Raw genomic sequence first — 27,349 nt, forward strand, 5'->3', positions numbered from 1 at the left:
GGCTTTTGCTCCTTTCCGCAGGTTGTGTGTGGGGGATTTTTTTTGGAGTTAATCCCAAATCCTCCCCTTGGCTCTGGCTGGCGCTTCCCCCAGGGACGGGTCACGGTCCCAGGCTGGGATCTTGGCCAGGGGTGGGCAGCGAGGAGAGGGGCTCCCCGTGCTGCCTGAAAACCAGCCTCCTTGAGCTGTCTCTGGCCACTCACCTTAAAATTCAGTCCCACCTCCAGAAATGGAAACCCCCATGCTCCTTCCTTGGGATGGAAAACGTCCGTATTCTCTTTCTCCCCAGGCATAGCTTAGTGTTTTTACCAAACCTAACGCAGGTGAATTGAAATCAGGCAGCGCTTGACTTCTCAACCCATAACTAAGCCAGGCCCGTGGTAGCAATACGGGGTTTTTCTGGCTTGTGTATGTTTGCATTTTAACTCTGGAGGTCCATGCCTCAAAATCAGCCTGAATTATCTTGGGGGGGGGGCGGCGAATGTAAAGGAGAGGATGCTCCTTTCCGTGACCAGCTCCTCAGAACAGTATGTGAAACTTTTTGGCCTCTTCACGTCCCGAACGTTAGAGTCATGGAAAAAGAAGATAAGCCCGCCGTTAATGCCCACATTTTTATTTTCCTAGCATATCTCTGCTAATTTTTGTGTAGGGTGACTCCCAAATACTCCCTTTCAATTAGGCGCCTGCTTTCCTGTTTTGGCAGCGGCTCTCAGGTGCCCTGTTGAAACAGAGCGGCTGCGGGAGCGCATCGGGGGGGGTGGTGGTGGTTGTTGGGAAGAGAGCTGGTGTTAATTTGGTCGCACTTTGTTGGGGAGATGAAAGGAATCGCCATGTGAGCGAAAGAGGCCTGACAACAGCATCTTAAGTGCCTGGGGGAAAAAAAATAAAATTCTTTTGTTGGGAATGCAATAATTAGGTCCTCTTGGGCTGGGAACCCCCCCTGCCCCATCCTGCAGCAGATGGTACCGTGGGGTTGGGGCGAGCGTGGAGCCCAGCCGGGAAACCCAGGTAGTTCATTTCCCAGGGACACGGGGAGGCTTGAAAGGCGCGTTGCTGTCAGGGTGCCCCTGCTTGGGATTATTTTCCATGCAAACCACATCCTTCATCTCACCCACTTGGGTTTTAGCTTCCCGAAGCTGCTCACACAGAGCGCAGAAAACACATTTATTATTCTCGCTTCTCCCTCCGAGGATGAGTCCTTTGGACCATTCATCCCCCGCAGGCGTCCCGTGGCCGAGCCAGGGGAGCTGATGCTCTGCCGTGGGTACCACTGGTGAGGAGCTGCAGGAGAGGAGCTTCGCCTGGGGCCGCTCCAGCAGACGGGGAACCTGCAATTGTTAAAGTGATTTATGTATATAAACACTCCAGTGTTGTAAAGATCCCTCAAACGGTGCCTCGGGGGCTTTGATAGATTGAATTAATTAGGTATATTCTCACATATTTAATGTGAAAGTGATCAAAGCGTCCTAATCAGGGGCTTTTGCTTGGGTCTGGGTTGTTTTATTGTATTTTTGGGTACGAGGGGTGTGCCCCATTTTCATAAGAGAGGGTGCAGGAAGGATGTGTGTGTCAGAAGATGATCTGCAGCGAATCCCAGAGGCTTTATCCAGGCTGATTGCTGACTTCCTGGCCTGAGACACATCTGGAAACTGGCATCAAGTTCCAAGTAGAAATCACCGAGCGAGCGTCAGCAGAAAAAAAAAAAAATAATCCCACTTTGCTACCGAACAAGGTAGACACCGTAGTGAATAAAAGCAGGAGGCTGCTAATACGCTCTTTATTTATTAAAAAACATGGGATTGCTTTCCCCAGGTTTTTCCAATTATAGCGCATTGAATGGCCCTGACATCACTCTTGAGCCGGGGCCAGCCTATTCAACAGTCTGGCGAAGACATTTATTAACTGGTTACCTGCCAATTGTCTGGGCTAGGAGCTGCGGGACAGATGTGTTTTGAAAAGTGATAACATTGTTAGGGGCCTTATTTAGATAGTGAGAGGAAAGCTACACCACTCTGTCCGGGCTCTCTGAAGTAGGTATTTAAAGCAGTTTATTTTTAAAAAAAAAAAAAAGAAAAGAAAAAGTAGAAAAAATGAGGTTGGGATGTAACTTTGCGGCATGGTTCCACTCTGCTGCCCTGTTTGTAGGTAGGTTTTCACGGTGTTTCCTCGCTGGAGGACACCTGGCAGTAGGATGCTGTTGAGGAGTAGTGGTCTCGCCTGCCGATGGATGCTCGGAGTGTCGGAACAGCTGCTGCTCCTCGCCGGGGGCCGGGGCTGGCATCCCAGAGCCAGGCGGGATTTCTGAGCCCACCACCCTGAGCATCTCCGAGGAGGTGGGTAAGGAGGAGGGGAGGAGGTCTCAGAGCCTGCGGGTCCCTGCCCTCCTACGCCCGCCGGGCTGTGCTGGGGGTGCCATATGCATCTAACCTGCTCTTAAGTATTTCCGGCAATGGATCCTCCGCTGCATCCCTGGGGACCCATCTCCAGTCGCAGCTATCCTGAGCTAAGCCCCGCTTCCTGCAGCCCAAACCCACCGCTTTGGGTCTCTCGAGGACTTGGGGACCAGCTGGGTGTCCTTCCTTTCTGGGTTAAACCACCTTGCTTGGAAGACTTCTTGTGCTCTGCTTTGGTCTTCTCTTCTCCAGGCTAAGCCATCCGAGGGGGCACGTGGGGCCTGGGAGCGAGCAGCCCTCTGCCGCCTGTGCTGAGGAGGAGGAAGGTCCTGGCCTCCCTCGGCACCCCAAAATGTGCTGCGGCACAATGCCGTCCGGGCAGGGCTGGCCCAGGTCCATCCCTGGAGCGGGAGGGGGTTTGCTGAGGCTGTCACGGGTTTAAACTTGCTTAATGGGTAATACTGCTCCTGATTTATCCAGGAGATTTTGTAGGCGGTTGGTTTAACCTTTAATTTCTTTGCTGTTCCCCTGCGAGGCGACGCTAAGCTCGTCTTCCTAGAGCTTGTAAAGAAATCCTGAAATGCCTCGTCTGGCTTTGTCCCCCGCTGGACGCTGCCTTCACGTGGGCTTTCCCCACCCGCTCCCCCCATAAAACCTCCCATGCAGGCTCTCTGTTTAGCAGTGACTTGTTTAATGCTAGAGACCTAATAAATCTGACTGGCTCGAGGAAGATATATATCATCCCATAATCTCTCCATCTCTCCCCATTGCTTTGTTTAAACAGGACAGCTTTATTTAATTGCATTGATTTTTTTTTCTTTTTTTTTTTTTTTTTGGTGACACTACATAATAGTTTTCAAATGATGGAGGTATTTTACCTCCTCTTTTTTCATTCCCCTGGTGTTTAATTCCAGTCACAGTTCAGTTGTGCCCTGAATCAGCTTTCCTTATTTAAGGATTTAATTTATGAAGATAATTTCTAGATACTAGATTCTTTCTCCAGCCGCTTCACTTCTAGTTCGCATTCTTCCCCTAAGCTAAAGAGAAGACTTTGCGTGGGACACAGGTCCTTATCTACTGCTCATCATCTTCTCTGCTGGCTTGTGTTAACAATTTTTGGCCTTTTTTGCCTGCAGGTAAGAGATTTTAGCCTGGTTGTGCCTTCGCTGGCCTGGATGACGGCCTGGTGGTTCTTGCTGGTTTTCTTTTCTACTCAAAGGGGAAATGCATTTGTTGAAAAACGTGATTTTGGTAGGGAAAATGTATTCTCCGATTTAAACTGAATTCAATTAATAGTTTCAAACAAACAAACAAAAAAACCTTTTAAGGGACAACATCTTGCTCAACCTTTCCACAATCAAACACTGTTTGATTTCCTGTTTGATTTGCAGTTTGAAACTAGCCTTGAAGCTGTAGCTGTGTGTGTGGTATAGAGGATAACGAGAACCTCCCCAAAATAAAATCAAAGTATCGTTTTGGACAGAGAATCAAAACATCAACAGACGGAGTAGTTTTCTTTTGAAAATACCATTGTCATCTGGATAATATATCCCTAACTTGGAAGTACGGGATGACCTCGTCATGAGTATGGCAGAAGGCTCTGTAGACCATGGCAGAAGGCTCTGTAGACCGTGGCAGGGTCCGGTGGATTATGTTACACTTTGGTCAACTGCTTTCTTTTGAAAGATGGGGATTTGATCGACAGGGATTGGGCTTTGTCCCAAGCAATACACGGAGCGGCTCCGAGTTAGAAAGGAGGTCACTCCAACGAGCCCAAAGGATGTGTGTCATCGCCGCTGCTGCTCAAATACCCTCCATTTTCCTCCCATTGTTGCGCCTTGACTCAGCCTAAATTCTGATTTCTCGAGGCTGGGCTTTTTCATCGGAGAAGTTCTGCAGAGCCTCCCTCAACCAGGGACTCTGGGCCTGACTTCCAAGGAATACCACTCTATAATTAATAATAATATGCCATTGATGCAAACTATTTTCCTAGAAAAAGGGTGAAGCAAGGAACATTTTACTTCTCGTCCTCTTTGTAGTGAATAAAACCCATTTCCTCTGGCTGGTTGGAATACCGCTGAACAAGCCAGGTGGCGGATACCACATCAAAAAATAAAATAGCAGTGGAAGGATTTTATATATTACGGCAAGTCTGGTGCTTCGCATTAAATAATATAAAGCACAAGTGGACTTTATATAAAGTTGAAATACCCATGTTAAAGTCTCTTCCTTTTTTCTCCTAACCAAAATTTCAGATATTCCACCTACAGAAATTATACATTTTTTGGCTTTTTAAAAAAAAATAATTAAAACCCAACAACCTGTACAGACAGAATAAGTGTCAAAGGACTCTGCTAACTACTGCCATGGGCACATTCCTGAGTTTTCCTTTATTTAAGCAGTGCTGAGGCACCGGAGTTCCGTGATGAGGAGCTGCCTGTGTGGGCGCTTTTGGGCTCTGTGTGTCCTCTTTTGTACACTGGTGGTTTTTCACTTCTCTGTCCTCTTGAGAAGCTGAGGTGGAGATAAAGCAGGTGCATGGGAGCTGGGCAGAAATTAGTGTTTCCCCCCACCCAGCCCAGTCCCACAGCAGCCACGACGTGGCTGGGGAGAGCTCAGGGGAAGTGTCAGCTGCTTCACGATTTGAGAGAGGTGACAGCATCCTGCAGATGAAAATTGCCCTGTTAGCTAAATATGAACATTGGAGACCGATTTAAGCAGCTCCCTTTGTTTATTTTGCCTTCTGTGCTATTTATAGCTGTTGGCCAGGACCCCTTATTGCAGGCCCGTTGGCTTTAGGGAGAGGAGGATGCTCGTGACCTGGTGGCTCTGATGGTCGGGATGCTCTGAGGTCCCCAGACCAGGAGAAGATTGGGGTGGCATGCGAGTGCATTTACTGGGGGTCAGCCACCCCTAGGGCTTGAGTCCCCTTCTCGGGGTCTACAGAATCACAGAACAGTAGGGGTTGGAAGGGGACTTCTGAGATCATCCAGTCCAACACCCTGCCAGGGCAGGGTCACGTAGAGCAGTTGCACAGGAACGCGTCCAGGTGGGTTTTGAATGTCTCCAGAGATGGAGACTCCACCACCTCTCTGGGCAGCCTGTGCCAGTGCCCTGTCTCCCTCAAAGTAAAGAAGTTTTTCCTCATGTTGAGATGGAATTTCCTGTGTTCCAGCTTGTGCCCGTTGCCCCTTGTCCTGTCGCCGGGCACCACTGAAAAGAGCCTGGCCCCATCCTCTAGTCACCCGCCCTTGAGATCCTTATAAGCATCGATGAGATCCCCTCTCAGTCTTCTCTCCTCCAGGCTAAACAGTCTCCAAGCCTGATGAGCTGGGCAGAGGGGGAGGATGCGAATACTTGGGTTCGCCAAGTATGCAAAGGACTGGTGGTCCCTGAGTGAGTTCTTTTGCAGGTTTCCTCAAACAGATCGCCCTCCAGCGCTTCTGCTCTAGGATTTCTTGCTCGCTTGAGGGTTTTCAGTGCACAAGTGCTTCTCCCTGCGTCCTGTAAGACAGCAGAACATTGCACCGGCCGGTGTTAGACCTCTCTCCAAGAGCATCCTGCGGCAGGCCATGCTGCTGAAACCCCAAGCAACCTGAGAAGAGGTCGCCCTTCTGTGTCCGGAGACTTCGGAGAGGAGCAAGACAGGAAAATAGACAGTGAGTGCTTCCCCTCGACAGCGCTGTCAGTCCCCACACTTGCTAATTTGTCTGCTCAACCGAGAAATATTTATGCAGGGGGGTGATTCATCGCCCTGCAGCAAGGTTGCTGGCAGCCACCGGTGTGATGCCTGTCTCCGTGCTGGTGATGGAAACGTGACCAAAATACCCCATTTTTGTCCCCGTTTGCAGTGGCCGGGCCGGGCAGGTGCAGTGGAGGGTGGTTTTCGGGAGAGGGTTAATGGTGGGATCCCTCGGAGCCTGCGGCAGCAGGAAGCCGTTATTGTGTGTTGACTTTAAACAGGAGGTTTGGGAGATCAGCTCTGGAGCAGAAAACAGGGGCTCGGGAGGAACAAACACTCGCTGCTTCAGAAGGGCGGCGATTTCCTTTCGGGTAAACACGTCATTAATCTCAGGGAGCACATTCTTTTCCATCAAAAGATAAGGGATTCGAGTTGCCTTTCTCAGGGCTTGGCCTTTTTAGATTGTTTTAACTGTGGCTTTCACTCCTTCAATTACAGACTTTACATAATCTCTCATTTTGGGTTTGCCGGGCTTATTATGGGTGCAGAGAAAGTCTTGGGCAAGGGAACTCCTTTCCTTCTCTTTTTAAAATTGCTCTGATCCTTCTCCCCTCCACAATTGTCCTGCCAAATTTTTTTTTTCACTAAAACCTGTCTGGTTTTTGCTACTTGCAGCTCTGACGAATTTGAAACGTAAGTGTGCTGTTTGTCCTGATTTATGAAGCCATCTACCCTAGTGCTAGCGATAAAATAGGAGCTTATTTGTGCACCGCGAGTGGAAAAATAGCCATGGGCTCCTCTCCCTGCCCTGGGCTGCCTCTTGCTGCTCAACTTGACTTTGGCATTTTTGAGGACACTGCTTGCCGTGGCTGGCGAGACACGGGGAGATGCTGGCTATGGCACCCAATGCTTAATTTTCAGCTGGCACCCTCCTGCTGGCATGGGGAGACAGCAGGCATTCCCGCTGCCTGTGGCAATCTGCAGTTGCTCTGAGCTCTTTTGATAGTCAATGTGTTTAACTGGGATTTAGGGAGGAAATTACAGAGGGAATTTAGTCCCTTCCCGTTCCTACCTCCTCTTCTTCCCAGCACTTTGTGCTGAGGGCTGCCAGCAGCTCCCGCATCCCCCGTCTCTCGGTGCCCTGGCAGCTCCAGCAGATGCTCTGCCGTCTTTCTGCACTGATCTGGCAGTGTGGCCACGTGCCGTTGTGTTAATTGCGTAGTAGCTGTGTTTTTATCACTGCGTAATCACTGACCTGCCTGTATTCCAAAATTCCTCTCTATTTTTAAGACCACCTAGTTTAAGACTCCCAAAGCAGAAATGCTGAGGCTGTGGGAGCTGTCAGCAGGTAGGAGGTGGCCCTGAGGACTGAGGCGAACCCAAGGCATGACGTCATTTGTGACACGTGGAGGGCTAATCTGCAGGGACAGGTTTCAGAAGTCTTGTGTTTGCTCTTCTCTGTCTGGGCTGAGCTGCAGGTGCAGCATCTCCGGCTGCGGAGCTGTGCTGCTGCCCACAAGTCCTGCATGGAGCAGACGTGCTCCTGGCTCATCGGAAGCCTGTGCTTGTCCACGCTGACTCTCGTGGCACACTTGTTGCTCCAGAAAAGGGCAGCCTGGCTTTGATGAGTGTGGTCTCCTGGGTAGATGAGTCCACCGGTAGCTGTCAGGAGACAGCGGATTGATCTCTTTGGTCCATCCCATCCTCCTCCAGCTCACTCCCCTGCAGCTCTTCTCTTTTCCTTCTCTTTCTTCCCAGTCTTCCAGCCAGAACTTGTATATCCAAAGGTGAGGCAGGAAGATGTTAAAACATTTTTGTACCTCTGCACAAGTTCAGCAAAGGTTATGTTTATTCTCAGTACCTGCCAGCACGGCTCTGGCTCTTAATGCACTTTGCTTCCATGAGTCACCAGTTCTCCATCTTTTAGAGGACTGGGGATGTTCTGGTGAAAATCTGTTCATGCATCTCGCAGGCTGAGTGTCAGCCCACAGCAAGTTGGGCGGTGGAAGGGTGGCATGGAAAAACCACCATACTGTCCTCTCTTCACCTCCAGCGCTGTTTCCCTCTCACCCTTTTGCTTCCCAACCTTTCTACATGTTTCTTGTACATCTCCGCCTCTGTCTGCCCTGTACCGGGCTGGCAGCAGTAGGACAACGCCTGGGAGCAGAGATGGTGGTGTAGGGCTTGTCTGGGAAAAAGAAGATGGTGTGGTTTCTGCTGACTTGGCGTTTTGTGTGCCGCCCGCACGAGCGGGAGGTGGGAGGACCTAAGGAGCTGGAGCTGGGCGGTTGCAAAGGCACGGAAAGGCCTTGGAAGAGCATTGGAAATGTGATCGTTAATGCCGGTGTTAAACAAGCCCAAACACAGGAAGCCGAGCGTGTGCAGGGAGGGATGCGGAGAGGTGGGGCTTGCCACTGCACCGCTTTGATATGTTCATTTCTTATTCTGTTGGGAAAGGTGATTAAAGTGTTATTTATGACCCAGGTGACCTCTTCGTGCCTCTTTGATGATGCCGGTCTGCTGGGGAGGTGCACCGTGACCTTCCTTGGGTTGCGCTGCGTGGCGTTGCTGAGCTGGTTGCGGTCAGCCGAATCCGTGTCATTCTCCGGCGTGTGCGAGTAGCCCCTTCGCTGGGAAGGCGAGCTGTCGAGAGCAGGGTTGTGTCATTCAGAGCTGTTGTGACAGAGGATCCTGTGCTGCTTGTTGCCTCAAATTAAATTTAAGTATTTACATAGTGTTGGGAGAAGGCAAAGATAAAAAGGCTGTGGGGTTGGGATGGCATTCATGGCTTTGCATCCATCTCTGCACATCCACAGTTTCTATGAGGACGGCCAGTCCTGTGTATCTGCAAGTGCACTCTGAGGTGCTCTAAAAACTATTGCTGGTGGTGTTTTGGCATCAAAATACTGCTTCACTAAAGCCAGGCATACCTGACTTTCCCTTGGCGAGTGAAGATGCTGGTCTTGTGTGATAGGCTGTGCCTAATAAGTACACTTCGATGAGTTTGGTGACCATCAGACCATCCATGGATGACCTTCTTCTGCAGGCAGGGGCAGATTTAGTATTGCAAGGGCTTTTTGAGGGAGAAATTCAGTCCTCCCTCGCTGAAGCAGAAGGCCACCCAAGAGTCATCTGATAGACCATGTCTTCTGAGAGTTACCAACCTGACAGGGTTTGACTCACCCACCAGGGAGTTAACGGCTCAGAAGTACCCGGCTTGTACCTTGCCCTCGGCTAAGAGTTTGGAGGAAGAAAATGCAGGCATGTGGCTGGCGAGAAGGAGTGAAACTTCATCTTGCTGTGAAGGTGTGTGTACAGGTGAGGATGGCAGCTGTGGTGGGACCAGGCTGTGGGGACCATTCCTGTTCCCTCCACGCTGGCGTGCCCAGGTACCTCCAGCACCTTCACTGGGACCTCACTCTGGGCATGCGCTTGGACTGGTGTCCAAGGGGAACGGCTGGATTTCAGAGCTTAAGCCAGAAGGGTTTTGAGGTGGAGGAAGAAGAGGGGAAAGAGAGAGAAAGCAGATAATTATGCTAAGGATATGTAATTACTTTTTGGCTCTCCACCTCTTACATCACACAGGATCCTGAAAGTGCTGGGGTCAGACCTGGGAAATGTGCTGCAAGACAAACATTTCCAGCTGTTTCTCTGAAAGCAAATCTCAGCAAGTACCTTCCAGGCGCGAACGTGTGGGCTTACTTATTTAGGAAAAGAAAAAAATCTCACCACTTCAAGCCTTCAACATCCACCTTCATAATTAAAATCTCTAATCACGAGCAGAGTGCTCTACATGACCGTCTTCTGGGAGTTGTTTCTTAAGGTGGTTTTCCATTTTTGCATTATTTAGCCCCTGCCTCGGTGCCAGGGTTTACTTAACCTTAAGCTTGTGAACAGGCTTATTGAATTTGGCCAAGACTTGACTAATCTGTAATGAGCTCCAGGTTGCCTGGAACTTGGCAGCACCCTCGTCCTCTGTGCCGTTGCATAATGGCCTGACCCCGCGTAACCATGGCTTCGCCTCGTGCCCCTTCTCCAGCCTCCTTGAGTGCCGCTCCGAAACCCCAGGCTTTGTGGAGGGGCTAAGGTGGGTCCCAAGTGCCAAAAACTGCCTCGGCCGCTTTCATCCTCTTCCACAGGGCGAGAGGTGGGAGAAAGTGGCAAGAAAAGCTTAAATGTGGAAACTAGCTGGGGCGGAGGGAGGGATGCAGTGATGGCAACCAGGTGAAGGCTGGTAGCCCCTCCCAGGCATCTGCGGTGGCCAGGGGGATGTGAAAATCCCGGCCACCTTCCTCCTCCTCCTCCTCCACCTGCATCAGGCTGATGTGCAGCTCCCTGCGTCCCCCCTGCGCTTGTGGATGGAGGATGCTCAGCCTGGAAGCTCTTCCATTTGAAGCTTGCTCAGTTGTTTCTATTGTTTATTACATAATTTTAATAAGGGCAACTCGAAGGACTTAATTTGTCAAAAATCACAGGAATAATTCAGATGTTGCTCTATGTCAATTTTCCCCCCCGTTGTTTATTTACTTCAGCTCAACCAGTTGAGAAATCCATTATTTGCCTGCTTCTTATTGAGTATCTAATGATGAAAATAAATTGTTACCACTCTTTATTGTGCATTTCCCATAAGGCTGACACGCACAGAGAAGGAACCAGATTCTTCTCCTTCTAGCGTGACACTGGGAAGTTTGTTTATAGCAGTTCAGCTCCAGCCCTCTGCAAGCCAACCGAAAGCGGGATCATTAAAGGCAGGATTTAGAGGCTGTGGGGTTGCATAAATGAATTGAGAGCAAAATTTGTCAGACAAACGTTTTGCAATGAGCATGGAGGGAGGAATCTGGCTTGGGTCTCACGTACCCAGCAGTTAGCTGGAGGAAAAGATCCTCTTATAAAAAAAAAAAATTTAAAAAATGATCTTGCCTTGTTTGGAGATCAGAGAGCCAAATATAGACCCTATCGTGTTTCCTTCCCTCCTCCTTCCGAAGCTCGTCCTTTTGAAGTGCACTTTCAATGGGATGTGGATAATTGACTCTGAGAACAACCGACCGACTGCTCTGTTGGTTTAACCGATTGGTCTCAGTTGCTGATTCCTGTTTTGTTTTGGATGATTTTCAGCCCAATTGCCCCGTCAGCTACAATTAGTCCCATTAATATGACAGCTGAAAGGTCACAGATGACTCGCTCTGGTCGCAGGCACAAGGGCAGCCAGGAGATGCTCACAGGGAGTCGTTCTCAGCTCCGCGGTCGCGTGGCAATAGCTTGCTTAAATTCATGGCGACTGCAAATCCTGGCGTAAAACCCATCGAAAGGGATGTGAGATTGGCTTCACGGGAGGGTGATTGACTGAGAAATGAGGTTGCAATAACAAGTGACATTTGGATGAACTTTTCTTTAATTAGACAAGAAAGCTCCTGGTTCTGTTTAAAGGGGAAATGTGGAATGGCTGGGCTTCCTCTTGCCTGCCAGAGCGGCGAGGAAAGGAAGCAGAAGTGGGATGGAGATGTAGGCGCATCCTGTGGCTCTTTCAACAAATCCATGGCTGTCATTTTCTGTGGCTCTGGTGACATCTGCCATGGTTTCAGGCTTTGTCTCTTATACCCAGGATTTACACTTTGGGGAGTCAAGTGGGAAAGGGAACAGTAGACGGATGGATGGTGCATGAGAGATTGTTTGGCTTCTTAAGATTGGTAGAGGTCAGAGACACACAGGTGCAGGTCAGACGTTGGACTCATGGGTCTCACGGTCTCTATTTGGCCATGGTATGGCCAAAACGTTATCACAGAAAATGTTGTCTGGTTGTATACTTGGCCTTTTGTGTGACAAAGGAGACACAGGGCACTCAAAGTGCCTGGATCAGCCCATCGTTGAATTATATAGCCCCAAAACCTGGTTGGAAGACCATGGTGGGAGATGGTTCACTCGCAAAGCAGGTGGCTGCGTCTGGTGAGGTTCTGCCATGGTTTTGGTTGGGTGTTATTTGGTATTTTCCTTAACTGTTTGGGTGATGGAAAAGAGAATACGCAGATTCAATTTGCAGATGATGCCCAGCTGGGAAGGGCTTGCAGCAGCCTGGCTGAGAGGGTCAGACCTCAAGATGACCTCGCACAAGCTGGGGAAGTGATTTGAAAAGGACGATTTGTGGTTTCATGAAGACAAGCACAAAGTTTTACAGCCTGGCGGAAACCGTCGATGGTGGCAGTGCAGGATGGGGACTGTTTACAGCAGGTGAAAGGACGGCATTAGAAAATGCAAATAACTTATGGGTCAGGCAAGAAATAGCATCATGAACTTCAAACAAGGTGATTTTGTTTAGACAGTAGGGTAAACCTGAATGATAAAGACAGGAAAATATGAGAGTAAACTGTCAAGAGATGCTAGAGTCTGCTTCACGGGAGATGTTTGAGAATCACTGGGGCAAACTTTTGTCAAGAGTGACATAGATATGTTTGGTGCTGCTGTTGTGAAGCACAGACTGGAGAAGGTCTGCAGATCTCCTTGGGGCAAGATGAATATTTTGCCCACCCCTTTTGTTTTACTAATGAGACATGAACATTTCTATGAGGGGCACGTACTTTGTGAAAAATCCCTTGGCCAGGGACTGAAATTTTCCTCGAGCAGCTTGGTGGGAGTTTTGCAGCCAGCCCACGTGCCCTGCCGTCATGGGCATGAATTCCAGTTGAAGGAGCTCAGGTCTGGTCTTGCGGGAGCGTACAGCCTACACAAATCCCCCCTTTATTTCTCCAGAAGCTGTACTTTTCTGCAGACATCCATGGGGTCGAGAGGTCAGTGTGCTGTGCCGAGCTTATTCCCTTTAAATCTTGTCTGGGACTTGTTCCTAGGGAAGATAGCTGCTGGTTCTAAAAAGCCCAGCAGCAGGACACCTTTTCCATCAATGTGTTTCCATCCATGTTTGGGCAACACAATGAACGCAGATGTAGTAGGAAACTTCTGATTATCTATAGGATTTTTCTGTGGCAACTTCAAAGCTCTGTGGTTAGTTATATTCAGGGACTTTAAATGGATATGTCTTGCGTTCAGAGCTCTGATTTAATTTTCCGGTTTAATCTATTGTCCAAATGTCATTAATGTTGTCTTTGAGGCATGAAACAGCTTTGATGGAGACTTTTTTTAATTTCTGGCCATCACCCTGTGCAGCCATAAACAACATCCTGCCTGCTAATGAGAAAATTCAAGTTATTACAGTCACATGTCTTCTGGAGATAGATTGTAGTGGCAGGAGGAAAAAAGGGACCGACTTTGCTCACCTCCCACCCCAGCTGGCACGAGCATTTGGATTACTGACAGGGAGGAGAAGTTTCCACAAATTAAGATACTCCATTAAAAAGCAGTCTTGCCTGTTGAAAATGAAATTATTAATTTCATAGACACATCATTAATTCCTTAACCTGTTTTTCATGAGTTACCTTTTCTATCTTTAAGCATCTTAAAACCTTTCCTAAGAAGTGCCCTGCTGACGCATCAGCTACTGGGCTCAACTATTCCTAACAAATCCAGGTTTGTGGAAGAGTTTGACCTGTCCTTCCGGCGTGAAGTGAGGGAGCAGGATCCTTCATTACATACCCAGTAAACCAGTTGCGTGACGTTGATATCCTACCCATTGCTTTCCCCTCTCTCCCATCTTCTGTAAAACTTTTTCTTTGGAAAGTAAAGCCCGTGTGTGTATGACCTTGGAAAAACTTGGCAGAAGTTGGTATGGGGAGCGGGGCACAGCCCATTTGTCTCCTTGTTGCACCGTGATAAACATCTGCAGAAGATTTGGGAGGGGGGTGGCTGGTCGTGATGTACAGCCCCGTGTTTAGCCTTGGTTTGGAGATGATAACACAGCAACCGGAGAGCGATGGCATCAGGAGGGTAAGTGCACAACACGCCATCAGAGCACTGGGAAATTTTAGAGCGCCTTATTCCTTCTCCACTCATCTTCTAGGGCAGAGCCCAGCCTGCAACAAACTGACTTGTTGGCTCCGGCCTCGTCGGCAACCAGCGTATAAGCTGGCTGTGTTGGTAGCAGCTTCAGAGCATGGGCACGTCTCAGGTCTTGTCCGTGCAGGAGCTCGACTGGCGGAAACACAGAATTGGGGTACGGCGTGAGGGCTTGCTCAGGGATGCAGTTGTCTTACGGCAGCATAATTTTGCTCTATTTGGAAAGAGGATTAAGGTGGCATGGATAAATAAGTATAAATATTGGCTGATCTCTGCAGCCGGTTTTCCTCCATGGACTGGTTTTACAGGAAGGTGTCCTGCTTTCTTGCAGACAGGACTTAATGTGATCCGTGTTCTGGCTTGGCAGGAGCTCCCCAGCCTGGTGGTGTCTCTCGACGTGCTGGCCTGCACCACTGCATCTTGTAACCACACTGACCTTTTCCCCCCACCAAATAAGTTCACGTTCACCCTTTCAAACTACCCCTGGAAGCAGCTGCTGCTGTTACACGTGTTTAGAGGACGGTTGGTGGCTGAGAGCAGGCTGGAAGGTCTCCTGCAGTCCTTCTGGTTTCTGAGGTTCTCCTCTCCCTTTCTGTGTCTTCACAGAGCATGGCTTTGTCGGCTACTCCGAAGAGCTTATGTTCAACAACACGCTGCCAAACTACAGCCAGGGGGAGTCCTTCTTCACTGTTTTTGGAGTGTTTTTCCCAGCTGCCACAGGTACCGTAAGTTTTATCCTCCCCCTCTTTCCCTCCACAGTCACATCTCGGAGATGAGCAGAAGCAAGGGGAGTTCCTCTGGGCTGCTCGGCAAGGCGAGTGGGACTGTACTTGGCCATAACAGACTCATGTAGTCTATTCAAAATGTTCAGGCTTTTCTCCAGCATCTCAAATTTTGTATGCTCCTGTCCTGTTCACTTCAATGTGCTCTTCTGTCTCTTTGTGGTCAGAAATTGCTGGTCAACTCTATGGGTTGATGTGGTGGTGTAATTCCCTCCCTGCCAAAGACAAGGCTCAGGCACCAATCTTGGCCGACGCTGCCGGGCCACAAGATATCAAGCCTTTTTAAAAGGGCTGATCGTGATTTATCTCATTAGATAAGCCGTATGACTTGATGGCACTGGGAGGGTGGGAGGAGCACAGGAGGACTTTCCCTCCAGCCTCACTGCAGGCGAGTGGCCGAGCTGGGTTGATGCCATCGCTCATGATGCTGACCCACCACTCTCTGCATGGCATCACGGATGCATCTTTGCACGTCAGCAGAGCTCACGCTTATGAGCTTAGCTGGGTGCTTTCATATCATTCATTCCCTTAAATTACCAGGAAGATCCATGTCCCCTTTCCAAAGCTGGCAATCTCCAGTGGGAATGAAATAACGATCAATTGGAGTTACAATACCTTTTGTTGACACCGGGTTTTTTAAGCTATAAAAAGTACCAATTATAAGCAGTTTCCATAGCGATGAATCCTTGGATTACAGAGTGAATTTTCAGAGGATTAGCTCTAAGCAACTTGCTGGAAGTTGTTCGCAGAATTGCTGCGGTACAGGGAGACAAACTAAATGGTTTTGTGAAACAGAGGGGACTGGAGGAATGGCCTGGTAGCAGAAGATGGTGCTTTGTCAAGTGCATCTAGTGCAGGACTTCGAATTTTCCTTTGAAATCCTCTCTCCCAGCTTATCAGGCTGTGTACGCTTCCGTGTACACTTCCTCCAGGAAAACTCACCTGCCTGAACTACCGGCACCATGGAGGAGTTGGCTTCTACCCTCTTTTTTGTCATTTCTGCCTGGCCCAAGCCAATTCCCCAGCCAAAGAAAGAGACCTTCCCCATGAGCCCTGCCTCTGACGCAGGAAAGCAGTTTTTTTCCAGCTCCCTGGTTACAGAAGAGGGAATGGTTATGATAAAACTGTGCAGAAAATTACCATGATTAACCATATTAAACGGTTCTTCATCACTGCTAATGCTTGGCTGCTAGGAAGAATGCCAAAGCTAATAGATATAATTTATTTAAAGCCCTGGCAGCCTGTTGCTTTGTTAGTTAGCAGTAGTAATACCAGTAGTAATGTTAAACATTCTCTGAAAATGCAGTTTGGGCTGATGTGTAATTACTTTGGTTGCTGCACAGCTTTTTCATGCGTTCTTTTTAATTGCTTGGTTATTTACAGGATTTAAATTATTCCTTCGGAGTAGCAGTGCCAGTGGTACCATAAAACATCGCTATTGCTGCTGTTATTGCTGTTTGTAGCGCTGCGGAATTTGTGAGCCTCATAAAACGTAGGGTTGTGCTCGGTGCTCTTGGAAGAACTTGCCATCTGATTAAGAAATTGTTAGGGCGGGAGTCAAGAATTCTCTGCTGCGGATCGCAAATGGGGAGCCCAGGGCACCTTCAGAAGCACTGGGAATAAAGCTCACATCTCCTGGAGCTGGGGCAAGGACTGAGGGCTGGTTGCCCCCCATCCCACCTGACCCAGGCTGGCTTAGCTCGCCTCCTTCCCCGCGATGGGGGTGCCGTGCCAGGGCTGCAGAGGGGCACCCGGGTTTCTTGGGGTCGCAGTTGCCGGAGCAGAGCTGCTTCCCACCGCATTGCGGGCGCTGCCTGGACGCAGCCCGAGCCTGCCAGCAGGACAGGCGGTCGGCGAGATCGGAGATTACATTTCGGGGGTGGGTTTGGCAGCGGCATTAATAGGAGGCTGGAGAGATGGGATAGGATTGCCAGCGCCTCTGACGCAGGGCAGGCAGCGTGATGCAGATGGCGAGCGGGCGGCAGCGTCGGTTCCCAGCACCTCCGTGTGCAAAGGAATGGCAGGGGCACGTGAACATCACTCCCAGGCTGTCACCTCCAGCATGTCCTCCTGCTCCTGCCCAGCACCATCAAGGGGTGCCCACCTCTGCTGCGACCCCCTAAGCGACCCAGCCAAGCCACTGGAAGCAAAATCCTTTGTGTTAAGATGCAGCAGAAATTTGCAGAGAGTTTCAGTGGAACAATAAGTTGTTTAGTTTTGAGGGGTTACTTCGAGCCAGTTTGAAACATTTCTTTGACCCAAAGCAATGTTCTGTTTATCTTTAATTTATTAAATGTTATGTTTACTCTTTCTAATTTTTAGCATATGCTAGTTCACAACCTAAGATGCTGTTCTGATAACAAATTTTTTTTTTAAAAAAAACATTTAGGAAATTGTGAAACAAGATGTTTGGGCCTTTCTGAGATGAAATGTTCCTCTTTGAAGTGAAACTATTTTGATCTCTTCAGGATAAGCTCTTTCCTCTCCCTCTGAAATGGTTGTCTGAATTCAACTGGTTTAAGGTTGGTCTCTGGGATGTACTGAAAAGCGGTTTGTAAGTTGCCTGTTTCCACCAGAAATAGCAGTGGAACGGGAACTTCAGAAATACAGGCTGGTAACTGTAAAAGTAGAGGTGCAGCCACTTCGGGAAAGGGGAGCAGGACCTTTTGGGAGACCTTTGCTTGGACCGTACAGGCAGGAGGAGGGCCGGGTTCATGCTTCAGCTGGAAGGGATGGGATGGTCGTCCCAGCCTTCCGTAGACTGGTAGCAACATGCTGCCTCCTACAAGCATCCTCCTTGGTTCGTCTTACTCCAGGTCGGGTTGTTTTCTCTGTTTCTCTGTATTTTATTGGTAAGTCTCCAGCAATGTGAATGAAGTTATCCCGGTTTTACGGTCGAGCGGTGGTAAGCAGGGGCTGGTCCGTTTGCTTCCTGGGTAATAGCTGTTTAAACCATTTCAGCTGGAAGTGCAGTGCAGCTGGCTTTATTCCCCCAAGTTTGTCATTTAAGAATAGAGAAGTAGCAGAGCGATCCAAAACATACATCTAGAGCTGGCCTAAATGGGAGTGCATGGGCATGGAAGACAGATTTGCTGGCTTCAATCAAAAAGACTAACCTACTCGCCGTGGAAGATGTGAACATATCCCTATAGAGATTCTGTGCATTAACCAGATATTTTTCTGCGTGTTTGTAAATACCTTCTTCATGCACATGTTTTGCTGCCCTGCTGTGATACGCAAATGCCCAGAAACCCATCTAACCAGGGCTTTCCACGGGGAAGGAGTCTTGGGAGCTGCCTGCCCGCGTTCAGCTCCAGCAGCAGCTGTGCAACCGTCAATGTGTTTTAAAAATGAAGTTAAACATCAGTTCCATTGTGCAGAAAATGTTTTTCTTTTCCTACTAAATCCCCGAGGTTTTCTATCTAATGAAAGAAGTGTGTTGTCATGTGATACAAGAAAGTAAGATGACATTTGAAGCGGCGTTAGTGGAAAATATCATCGTACTGAAACCAGTTCTGAAGTAAACCATATTTGGCACTTGCAAAATGACAGCAAATAGATTTAGAAGTTTTGGGCTAAGTTATCAGATGATGTAAACTGGCACAACTCCATTGAAGTCTATGGAGAGGTGCCAGCTTACATCAGTGGAGAATTTGGCCCTTTTAAAAAATTAGCTACAATTCTTATCTAAGATTTTCCATTCTTCATCTCCTGGGCGAAGGAAAAAAAAAACCCAACCCTTTTATATTTTCTAGTAAATTCACTGGGAAATGCAATGGGTGTTTGCAAGCAGTCATATCTACAGCTACAAACCGTAGCTGGTGGAGTTAGGCGCCAGAGCTGGTGGAGCTGATGGTTGTGTCTAACGTACAATGTAGGTGGTCCCCTCGTGCACGTATCCACCGCCTGGATGATGCCCAGGACAGGATTACACTGGGAATAGCAGCAATGTACAGACTGTCTCAGCCATAATTTCCTGGCTGGGTTGACCGTGTTTTCATGCTTCCTTGTCCAGAAGCTTTGTCATTATCTTCTGCTCTCTGAGATAATAGCCAGTGTGGAAAATCCAGCCTGCTATCTCGCTGAAACAGAGAGGTGGATAATTTTCTCCATGGACAATCTGCAGATATGATTGCTTGAGTTCAGAAGGGATTGGCCATCTCCCTAGGGGACAGGTCTGTGTAAGGAGGAAGGAACGTCCCAACTTCTCTACATCGTTGAATTTTATACGCAAGTGTAGGGTTTTTCTTCTGTTGAGTAGCTAGAGTCTCTGGAAAGGCTACTAGCAAGTCAGAACAGTTTTCTGGCAGGGGGTGACCAAGGCTATGGGTGGTGGAGATTATTTAGGGTTTTTTTAAAATTAATCAGGTTTTCCTTTCATTGAAAAGTGGTGTGGTTAGTCTGCTGCTCGCAAAAGACCTTCTTAGTACTGCCTTTTGGTAGCTGACATCCTGTCTGGAAAATCACTTATTGGGTGGTGGTGGAGAGGTAGCTTTGGCTTCGTCCATACGTCTGTACTACGAGATTGTCCATACTTTTTACTAGTCAGGTCAAAGGCATGGTTGCAGCATGGAGGAGATAGCTGTGGGCTGAGTGGCTGAGTATATCTGTGTTGGTTCCCTCTGTGGTGGCCTTGGCCTTTGGCAGTGGAAGCCATGAGACTCTGGTGACCTCCTCCTCCTGGGGATCCTGACAGAAGCTAATGGTGTGCGCTGGCCTGGGTCTGACCCCTAGTTGCTGCTGGGCATGAGGTCAATCATCAATCTCAAGATCCCATTTATGTGGGCTCTGGCAGGTCATCTCCTGGCTGCTCCTAAATACGCGTGGGTCTTGTCGCAGGGAGGCAGTGAGGCAGCCTGGGCTGTGCAGTCATCGCTGTGCCGATGACTCACATGTCTTCAACTCTTTTCATATTCAGTCCAGAAAACGCCATTTTGGTGTTTCCCCAGTGCTTTGCTGAGGCAGGAGTTTGGATGAGGAAGAGGTGAGTCAAGCTCAAGCTGGAAGGTTTAGAGGTGGTGCCAGATGTTTGGGAAACTTGGCCAAGAGGCACATGAGATTAACAGCTGTCCTTCTGACAATGGTTTGCTCCCTTTGGAAGAAAAATTCAGAGTATTCTCAGCTTTCTGCTTTGCCCCTGAAGTGCAAAGTAGCATGTCACCAAAGACTACTTCATAGTGGCTTTATTTAGCACGATGTTTGTGACCATTTCCATGGACTTCTGCCTTCCTGACTTTTCTCACCTCCAGCTAAGCCTGTTGTGTAGATCTTTAAAAGCAGCAGTGCTTGGAAGCTTTATACGGGGAAAAGTGCACCAGTTGATGGGCTTTTAGCAGTGCTGTTCAGAAGTATGTCCATGAAACAGCCTTCCAGGAGAAAATTAAGAACTTATTTTGATTTGTAATGGCTTCGGTATGGTGTCAAGGATTCAAATCTGGTCCGAATCTGGAAGACAGCTCTTCCAGGAGCTGAGGAATACCAGGAGTCCATGGGGACAGAGGAGAGGCTGTTGGGGCTCTGAATCTCTGGTGGAGAGGGTGGCAGAAAAAGATGGCTGCTGGGTGGGATGATCAAGGGGTAAGAAAAAGGCAATTGAGGAAAAAATATTAATAATAAATAAATAAAGCCCTGAATGCTTAGCTGATGTGTTTGGCAACGTGTGAGTGCCTTCTGCTCATTAACATGCTATCCTCATGGCAGCACGGCGAGGAGAGGAAGTGTTACGATTCCCATCTAGCAGATGGGGAGATGGAGCTATGAAGATGCACAGCAAAGCCTGGGACGCAGCTGGAGATCAGCCTCTGTCCCCCAATTAGCAACCCAACCGTTGCTCCCTGTTGGCAGTCTGCTGGTGGCCACAGGAGGTCTGTAGGGAAGGCACCCATCAGCTGCACTGGGTTTGTCCCCTTTATCGTGGGATTTGTCCCAGAGCTGCTGTCTACCCTTCATTTTGGGAGAAAACCCTCCCAAGTGGCAATCGGTGTTTGAGCTTTAAGATGCAATGAGTTGTTGCTGATTTAGAGCTGTAGTCAACTCAGATTTGCAGCCTCAGAGACTGGTTTGTCACTCTTGTGCCCTCTGAAAATGAGGAATGACTGCTGGACTTGGCAGCCGAGTCGCAGACCGACGCGCGGTCGGTTCCCCGCTGCCAGGGCTGGCAGATGCTGCAAGCACCGTGGCGTTGGCCTCCTCCTCCTCCTTGTTGTTCTGTGGTGATCTCACCCCAGCTCCCAGGGACCGTCCCATGAGCACTGCTGGCTGGCACCTGGCCCACGCGTCCTTATGAAGACATTAATCTCACATCTGAGGGTTGGGACAGTGATGGGCAGGAATTAGTGTCTTAAAGAGGTTCTTCTGTCCTGCCTTCAAATTGGCCAAATACTCATCAGGATTCTAAATCACAGATTATTTAATATTTTTTTTTTTTTTACAGTGGATATCTGAAGTCTTCTAGGAAAAGTTTTGGGATAATTTGACACGAAAAGTTGTGTTTGCTTGCCAAGTCTGGTATGATTCCTTCTTCAATGATGGGCAAAGTCTCTTAACCCATTTCAATCTTGGGTTCCTAGCCTCAGCATGGAGACTGTGATCTTTTGCGTCGTCCTGTTTCCCTTTCTTGCGTCTTTAGATGGTAATTTTTTAGGCTAAGGACTGTCCCTAATTGTACAATACCCTGTAATCTGCCCTAAAATAACAGTTCAGTGCTTTATTCTTAGTCCTGCCACGTGTTTTCTCTGTGACGCTGGGACAATCACTTACTCTCTCAGAGCTTCTGTTTTCCTATCTGCAAAGCAGCGATAATGCCTACTGCCAAAGCAGATCGCTTGGCTGCAAGGTGCCACCTACGTGCTGAGCGCTGTTATTCCCTCTGCTCGATGTGCATGTGATCGTCATTAAACACGGACAGGACAGGCCGTTCTGTAGTGGCGGTTGTCCCCTATGGATGCAGGGACCTGTAATGGATCTGGTCTGGGGGGGTAGAATGCCCCGCTGAATGCGCTGCCCTGATGAACGGCAGCATTTTTCTTCTCAACAATTAGACAGTGCTGTCTTCTGTGAGGTTTGCATTAAGATAAGAAGGGGTTTGTTCAGATTTCTGCTTATTTTTTTTTTCCTTTTTTCTTTTTCCCCAGCATTGTTCATACTGGACAAACGATTCTTTGTAGACGTGTTAGTGTTGGCTTGTTGCTGTTAAAGACATGAACAGTTTCTTACCAAGCAATCAGTGGGAGCCAATATTCATGTGTGTATGTTAATTACAATGAAATGATATAGTTAGTGTTCTGAAGCAATCGATTAACTGATTGATTAAATTATATTACGTATTATAATATGTATTATATACGCTATAACTTAGATTAACTCTAAATTACATTTATGTCTACACAATACAGGCGTGATGGCTGGGTTCAATATGAGCGGAGACCTCCAGAAGCCTGCTACCAACATCCCCCTGGGGTCTCTGGCTGCTATCGGCACCTCGTAAGTCATAAATTGGGGAAAATTTGCTCTTTGGAGACTGACCTGGACGTGACCAATCCATTTCATATTCCCATCAACCTCTTATTACTCAGCCATCTGGAAAATTAAAGTCTGGCTCTCATTCAAATTATCATCCATTACCACCACCTACTCCGAGTGGGTGGGAGAAGAGGTTCATTAACGCGGATATAATCAGTCCTTCCTCTGCCGGGTGGGATGTGTGTTGGTGCGAGAGCAGTTGTGTTGCCACAGCCCGGCTGTCCCAAGGCAGGGTGCAAAGCTCTCGAAGGCTGGGGGTGCACGATTTTGTCACTTGTTGCTGTTGATTTCAAAGTGCTCTCTTTTCCTATATAAATAGAAAATATAAAAAAAATTATAATTTGTATTATTGGGAAAATAGGGCCAAGACAGGTGATATGACCTACCCACTTGCAAGGCTAGGGGGAGGCAGGAGCCCTGCATCCCCAGGCAATGCTGTCCCCTGGGAAATGCTGCTTACCAGGGATAAAATACCCTTACATATTAAAAAAAAACCCAAACCTCGGTAGGTTTTCCTGCCTGTTTTCATTGCCGCCTAAACTGTTTTTGAAATCATTATGTTTAACTGCGTACCAAGGTTCAGGCAGGAAGGATCTTCTGAATTTAGAGGGATTCCTGCTGAAAGCGGTGCTTGTTTTAAGCGAGGGATTCCACGGGACACAGAAATATCTCAGATGGATGGGCTGTGGCCATTCACGTCTCTGCTGTCTGCACTTTGCGGACGGATTTGCTTGTCCCTCCACCTGAGTCATGGAAACACCAGAGATACCAAAGGCTGACTGAGGTTGTAGAGCAAGCTGGCTGTGGTGTCTGTAATGTTACTGCCAGCTGAGGGGACCTGTGTACCTGCAGAATAATAGAATAGTTTGGGTTGGAAGAGACCTTTAAAGGCCATCTAGTCCAACCCCCATCCAACAAGCAGGGACATCTTCAACTAGATTGGGTTGCTCAGAGCCCCGTCCAACCTGACCTTCAGTGTTTCCAGGGAAGGGGCATCTACCACCTCTCCGGGCAACCTGTGCCAGTGTTTCGCCACCCTCATGGTAGAAAATTTCTTCCTTATATCTATTTCCTATCTACCCCCTTTTAATGTAAAACCGCTACCCCTTGACCTATCGCAACAGGCCCTGTTAAGAAGCCTGTCCTCAGGCCTGGGTTATGCCCCCCATGCACAGATCAAGAGTACAGGTGCCTTCCCCTCAGGGTACCATACGGTCACTCTGCGGCTGTCCCCAGTGCACTGGAGCAGGTAAGTAACATGGAATCAGTGTTAAATTTAGCCCTGAGGCTAAATCATGCAGGAACAGCCCATGCAGAGTGATTGAAGACACAACTTGCAGGTTGTTTTTTGTGTTTTTTGGGGTTTTTTTGTGTGTGTGTGTATGGTTGGACTTGATGATCTCAAAGGTCCTTACCAACCATGAAGATTCTATACTTGACCTTCTCCTGGCTCGGCTAATGGGCAGAATTCTCAATGGTCTTCTCTTGCTGGAAAAAATTAGTTTATTTTTATTGTTTGCAGGTGGTTTCTGTACATGGTCTTTGTTTTTTTGCTGGGAGCCATTTGTACGCGTCAGTCACTCCGCTATGACTTCATGATGGCAGAGAAGGTAACTTGTTCGAATAACCCAGCGTGGTTTTATATAATGGTGCTTTCGGGTTGCCATCTGCCGTATCGAAAGAATGCTTGAACTTTTTCAAAAGCCTAAGGAATTTGGGTGCCCATCCCTCATTGAAATTCGGGGGGATTTCCCCACTGCAAATGGCAGTGTACAATTGATTTGAATGGCTTTGCATTCACCGGCATATCCAGTAATGCTGAATCTTGGCATAATCACCCAGCAATAGCTTTAAGAGCTAAAATATGCTAATGTGGTCTAATGATAAATGCTGTATTTTATTCAATGTATCCTTTCTCGTTGATGGAAGCTTAGACCAAATTGAAATCTCTAAAGAACCCCCCTGCTTATCTTTCCTAAGTCAAGCGAAGCTCACATTTCCATATCTAGCGGGCTGTAATTGCAGGGCGAGCAATAGGATTATTAAACTCGAGATGTTCCACATGGGGTGTATGTACGTGAGGGAGGTTTGTAGTGTTACAGGCAAGGAACCTGATCATTGCAGGCCTTGAAAAAGAGAGCAAAAGATTTTGGCGTGCGTCGCTGTCTTACTTTAAATGGGATATGGGACGTAATTTTCTATTATTCAGCATTCTCCAAAATCATGGGTTCGTCATATTTGACAGTATTTTTTGTGACTAATTTCAAATTGAGATGTTTGCCATTTCTTTGATTTGTAACATGGTTTTAATCTAAAATATCAATTTGCAACTCTGGCTTCGTTTTCTCCCTAAATAATTGTAGCTCTAGACTTCCTCCAGCCCCCCAAATAAATTCCAGGTTATCGGTGGGGCTCCTGTCACTTCCCGCCAAGGTAAAAAATCATCTCTGTTTCAGGGCAAAAAAAGAATTATCCTGCCTTCTTTAAGGCAACATCTTTCTGTGTCAGTGTGACAGACTTAGTGGGCGAAAAACACAGTAACTAGAAGAATCAGCTTTAAATGAATCAGCTGAAGAGAAAGAGATTGTTAAAGCTGTGTTTTAACTTCAAAACCCTCTGGGGTGGGGAGGGGAATGAAAAATCTCACAGTAAAGAATGTGAAGATATTTAATAATGTTAGATATAAAACCAAAACAAACCCAAACAAAAAAGCAAATTCAATTTTCTTTTCCTTGGTGTGGAACAACAAAAAAAAAATGGTGCAATCCCCAATATTCATGTTGTTTCTTTGAGTTATAACAAGCTGCTGTAGATTTTAATGACTTTGTTTGAGGGGCGGCGGAGGAGAGATCATTACACATCCAATGTGCAAACTCTCCCTTTCTGTCGCTCACAGGTGAGCGAGCACTTGGCTGCTGTTCTCCCTTACAATACTTGTTTGGCTTTTCAAACACAAAAATGAGATTCAGTAATTTCACTTCTAATGAGCTCGAAGTGCCAATTTCTTCCAAAGTATTCACGCTCTCTGTGCTCAAAACCCGCAGCAAACCCTTTCATCAGCCTCGGTGAAAAGGACTCTTCCCCTCTAACCCTGATTTGAATGTCAAGTAGTGCGTTAAAATGCAAGCATTTTTGGCAGCTAAAATAATATACGATGTCTGGCACAAGTGATTGTTCCTTCCAAGGATTTCTCAGAGCAGGGCAGGATTAGAGGAGAGGGAAGGGAAGATTCCCCATCGAGTGTCTGCCCATTGGTCTAATGGAAGCTGGTATCTGCTTATCTTTCTCTCAAGTTTCTCTGTCCCACAAGATAAAATTCTCAAGGCCCAAGTGGATTTTCACAGGGAAAAGGAATGCTCTGGTAGGAATTTTGTATGGTTCTGGACCACAACATCAATTTTACATGCCTTCCCCAAAGGGCAGACATTTATGGCTTTTTACCCAATCTCCTCAAGGGCAGACATTTATGGCTTTTTACCCAATCTCCTCTTGGCTGTGTGTGGATTTCATAGATGAGGAAAAGGCAGATGTAGCTTAAATCATCTTTAGACAGGTAAATTTTTGTTATTCCTTCTAATAAAGCATGAGCCACCTGACTTGAACAGGGGCAGAAGCTGGGAGGACCCATGTTCATTTATACTTTGTTTTCCACGAGAGGAGGGTGGGAGGGAAGGAGAGGTGGGACACGAGGGACCTGCATTTAGTGCTGTCCCCTGCCATGGATGCCTATGGGCACCTCCAGTGGCCTGCTTCAGTATGGGCAGGACAGATCTGGACCAAAATTTGGGGGGTTTCTCACTTCCTGGCCTTTGTGCTGGTGTTACCCGCTGTGATTTGCCTTTTTCTGTGGCCGGCTGCTGGCTGTCAGACTCGTGTGGTCTTGGAGGACTCGGGGATGATGACCCTAGACCTTAGTCTCCTCGCCGTGTCTGCCCATGTCCACGTGCCGTGGTACCAGAAGCACTCCCATTTCAAAGCTTTCTTGAGGTTTTGTGTATTTGGGTAGGTTTTTTTCTAGAGATGTTGCCTGTGCTGGCAGCGCTTCACAGTGGGGACTTGCGCAGGGGCACCCCAGTCCTCGCTTCTGTGTGATAAACCATGGTCTGCCCTCCTGTCCCTCCACGCCTGCAGGAGATGCTCCGCGTTTGAAAGGGTGCTCACTAGAAACCGGTAGTAAACCCAGCCTTGTTAGCACTGTGGCTTTAAAGATTTATTTTTTTTTTTTTTTAAAGTTTCATGTTGGCCAAAGGAAATTCTTTTCTCATTGAAGACAGGAAAATAAGGTCATTGTATTATATCCTTCGGAGCGTATTTTTTGAGATGCCATTTGTTTAAGTGGCAATTTTGATTTGGTTTTACTGTGGGTTTTCTCTCAGGATTGGTTTTCCCCTCTGGGACGCAGGGGTTTGTCTTCCTGTTTTGGATGGTTGGAAGCCTGGGCAGCTTTTCCTGTATGATGTGCTCTGTATATAAGTGATCTCTCCTGAAATAAACTCACTTCCAGTTACTTAAGGGGAATCTAATAGCTGCTGCTTTGCTGCAATTGCTCCAAGTGACAAAGAATTTCTTGGATATGAGCTTGTCAAATGGCTCTGTCGGTACAGGATGTTCAGTATTAAATTACTTTTATGGGATAATTTTCCTGTATTAATTGCTTGCACTTTATACCATAGACCAGTTAAATTGCTACTTTCCCAGGGCTCGCTCTGTTCATTTAGCCACGTTACAAAATATATGTGATCTCTTAAAATACTTGTATTTGAGACTGCTCGGGGGGTTTTAAAGAACAATATAATCAACTTTACGTTCTCTCCGCTTCCTCCAGGTATCCTTGGTGGGTTTCTTGTTTTTGCTAGGGCTGTACATCTCGTCCCTGGCCTCCTGCATGGGAGGGCTCTACGGAGCACCCAGGATCCTGCAGCACATCGCCCAGGAGAACGTCATCCCCACGCTCGCCTTCCTTGGACGTGGGGTTAGTCATCCTTCCTCCGAGATTGCTCTCAAACCTTCGCCTGAAGGAAAACTGGCGA

General features: G+C 47.8%; 1 protein-coding gene across 2 annotated transcripts in view; it reads left to right on the top strand.

The window, feature by feature from the left end:
- SLC12A8 (solute carrier family 12 member 8) overlaps nucleotides 1-27,349 on the top strand; it is a 61,044-nt gene that overhangs the window by 20,249 nt on the left and 13,446 nt on the right. For both annotated transcript variants that reach the window (XM_054209960.1, XM_054209961.1), the window contains 4 exons: nucleotides 14,623-14,736; nucleotides 22,193-22,280; nucleotides 23,842-23,929; nucleotides 27,145-27,291. In XM_054209960.1, the coding sequence (XP_054065935.1) occupies nucleotides 14,623-14,736; nucleotides 22,193-22,280; nucleotides 23,842-23,929; nucleotides 27,145-27,291 (437 nt within the window). The remainder of the gene's footprint in view (nucleotides 1-14,622; nucleotides 14,737-22,192; nucleotides 22,281-23,841; nucleotides 23,930-27,144; nucleotides 27,292-27,349) is intronic.

The sequence above is a fragment of the Rissa tridactyla genome, chromosome 7 (assembly GCF_028500815.1).
Source record: "Rissa tridactyla isolate bRisTri1 chromosome 7, bRisTri1.patW.cur.20221130, whole genome shotgun sequence".
In the NCBI taxonomy this organism is placed as follows: domain Eukaryota; kingdom Metazoa; phylum Chordata; class Aves; order Charadriiformes; family Laridae; genus Rissa; species Rissa tridactyla.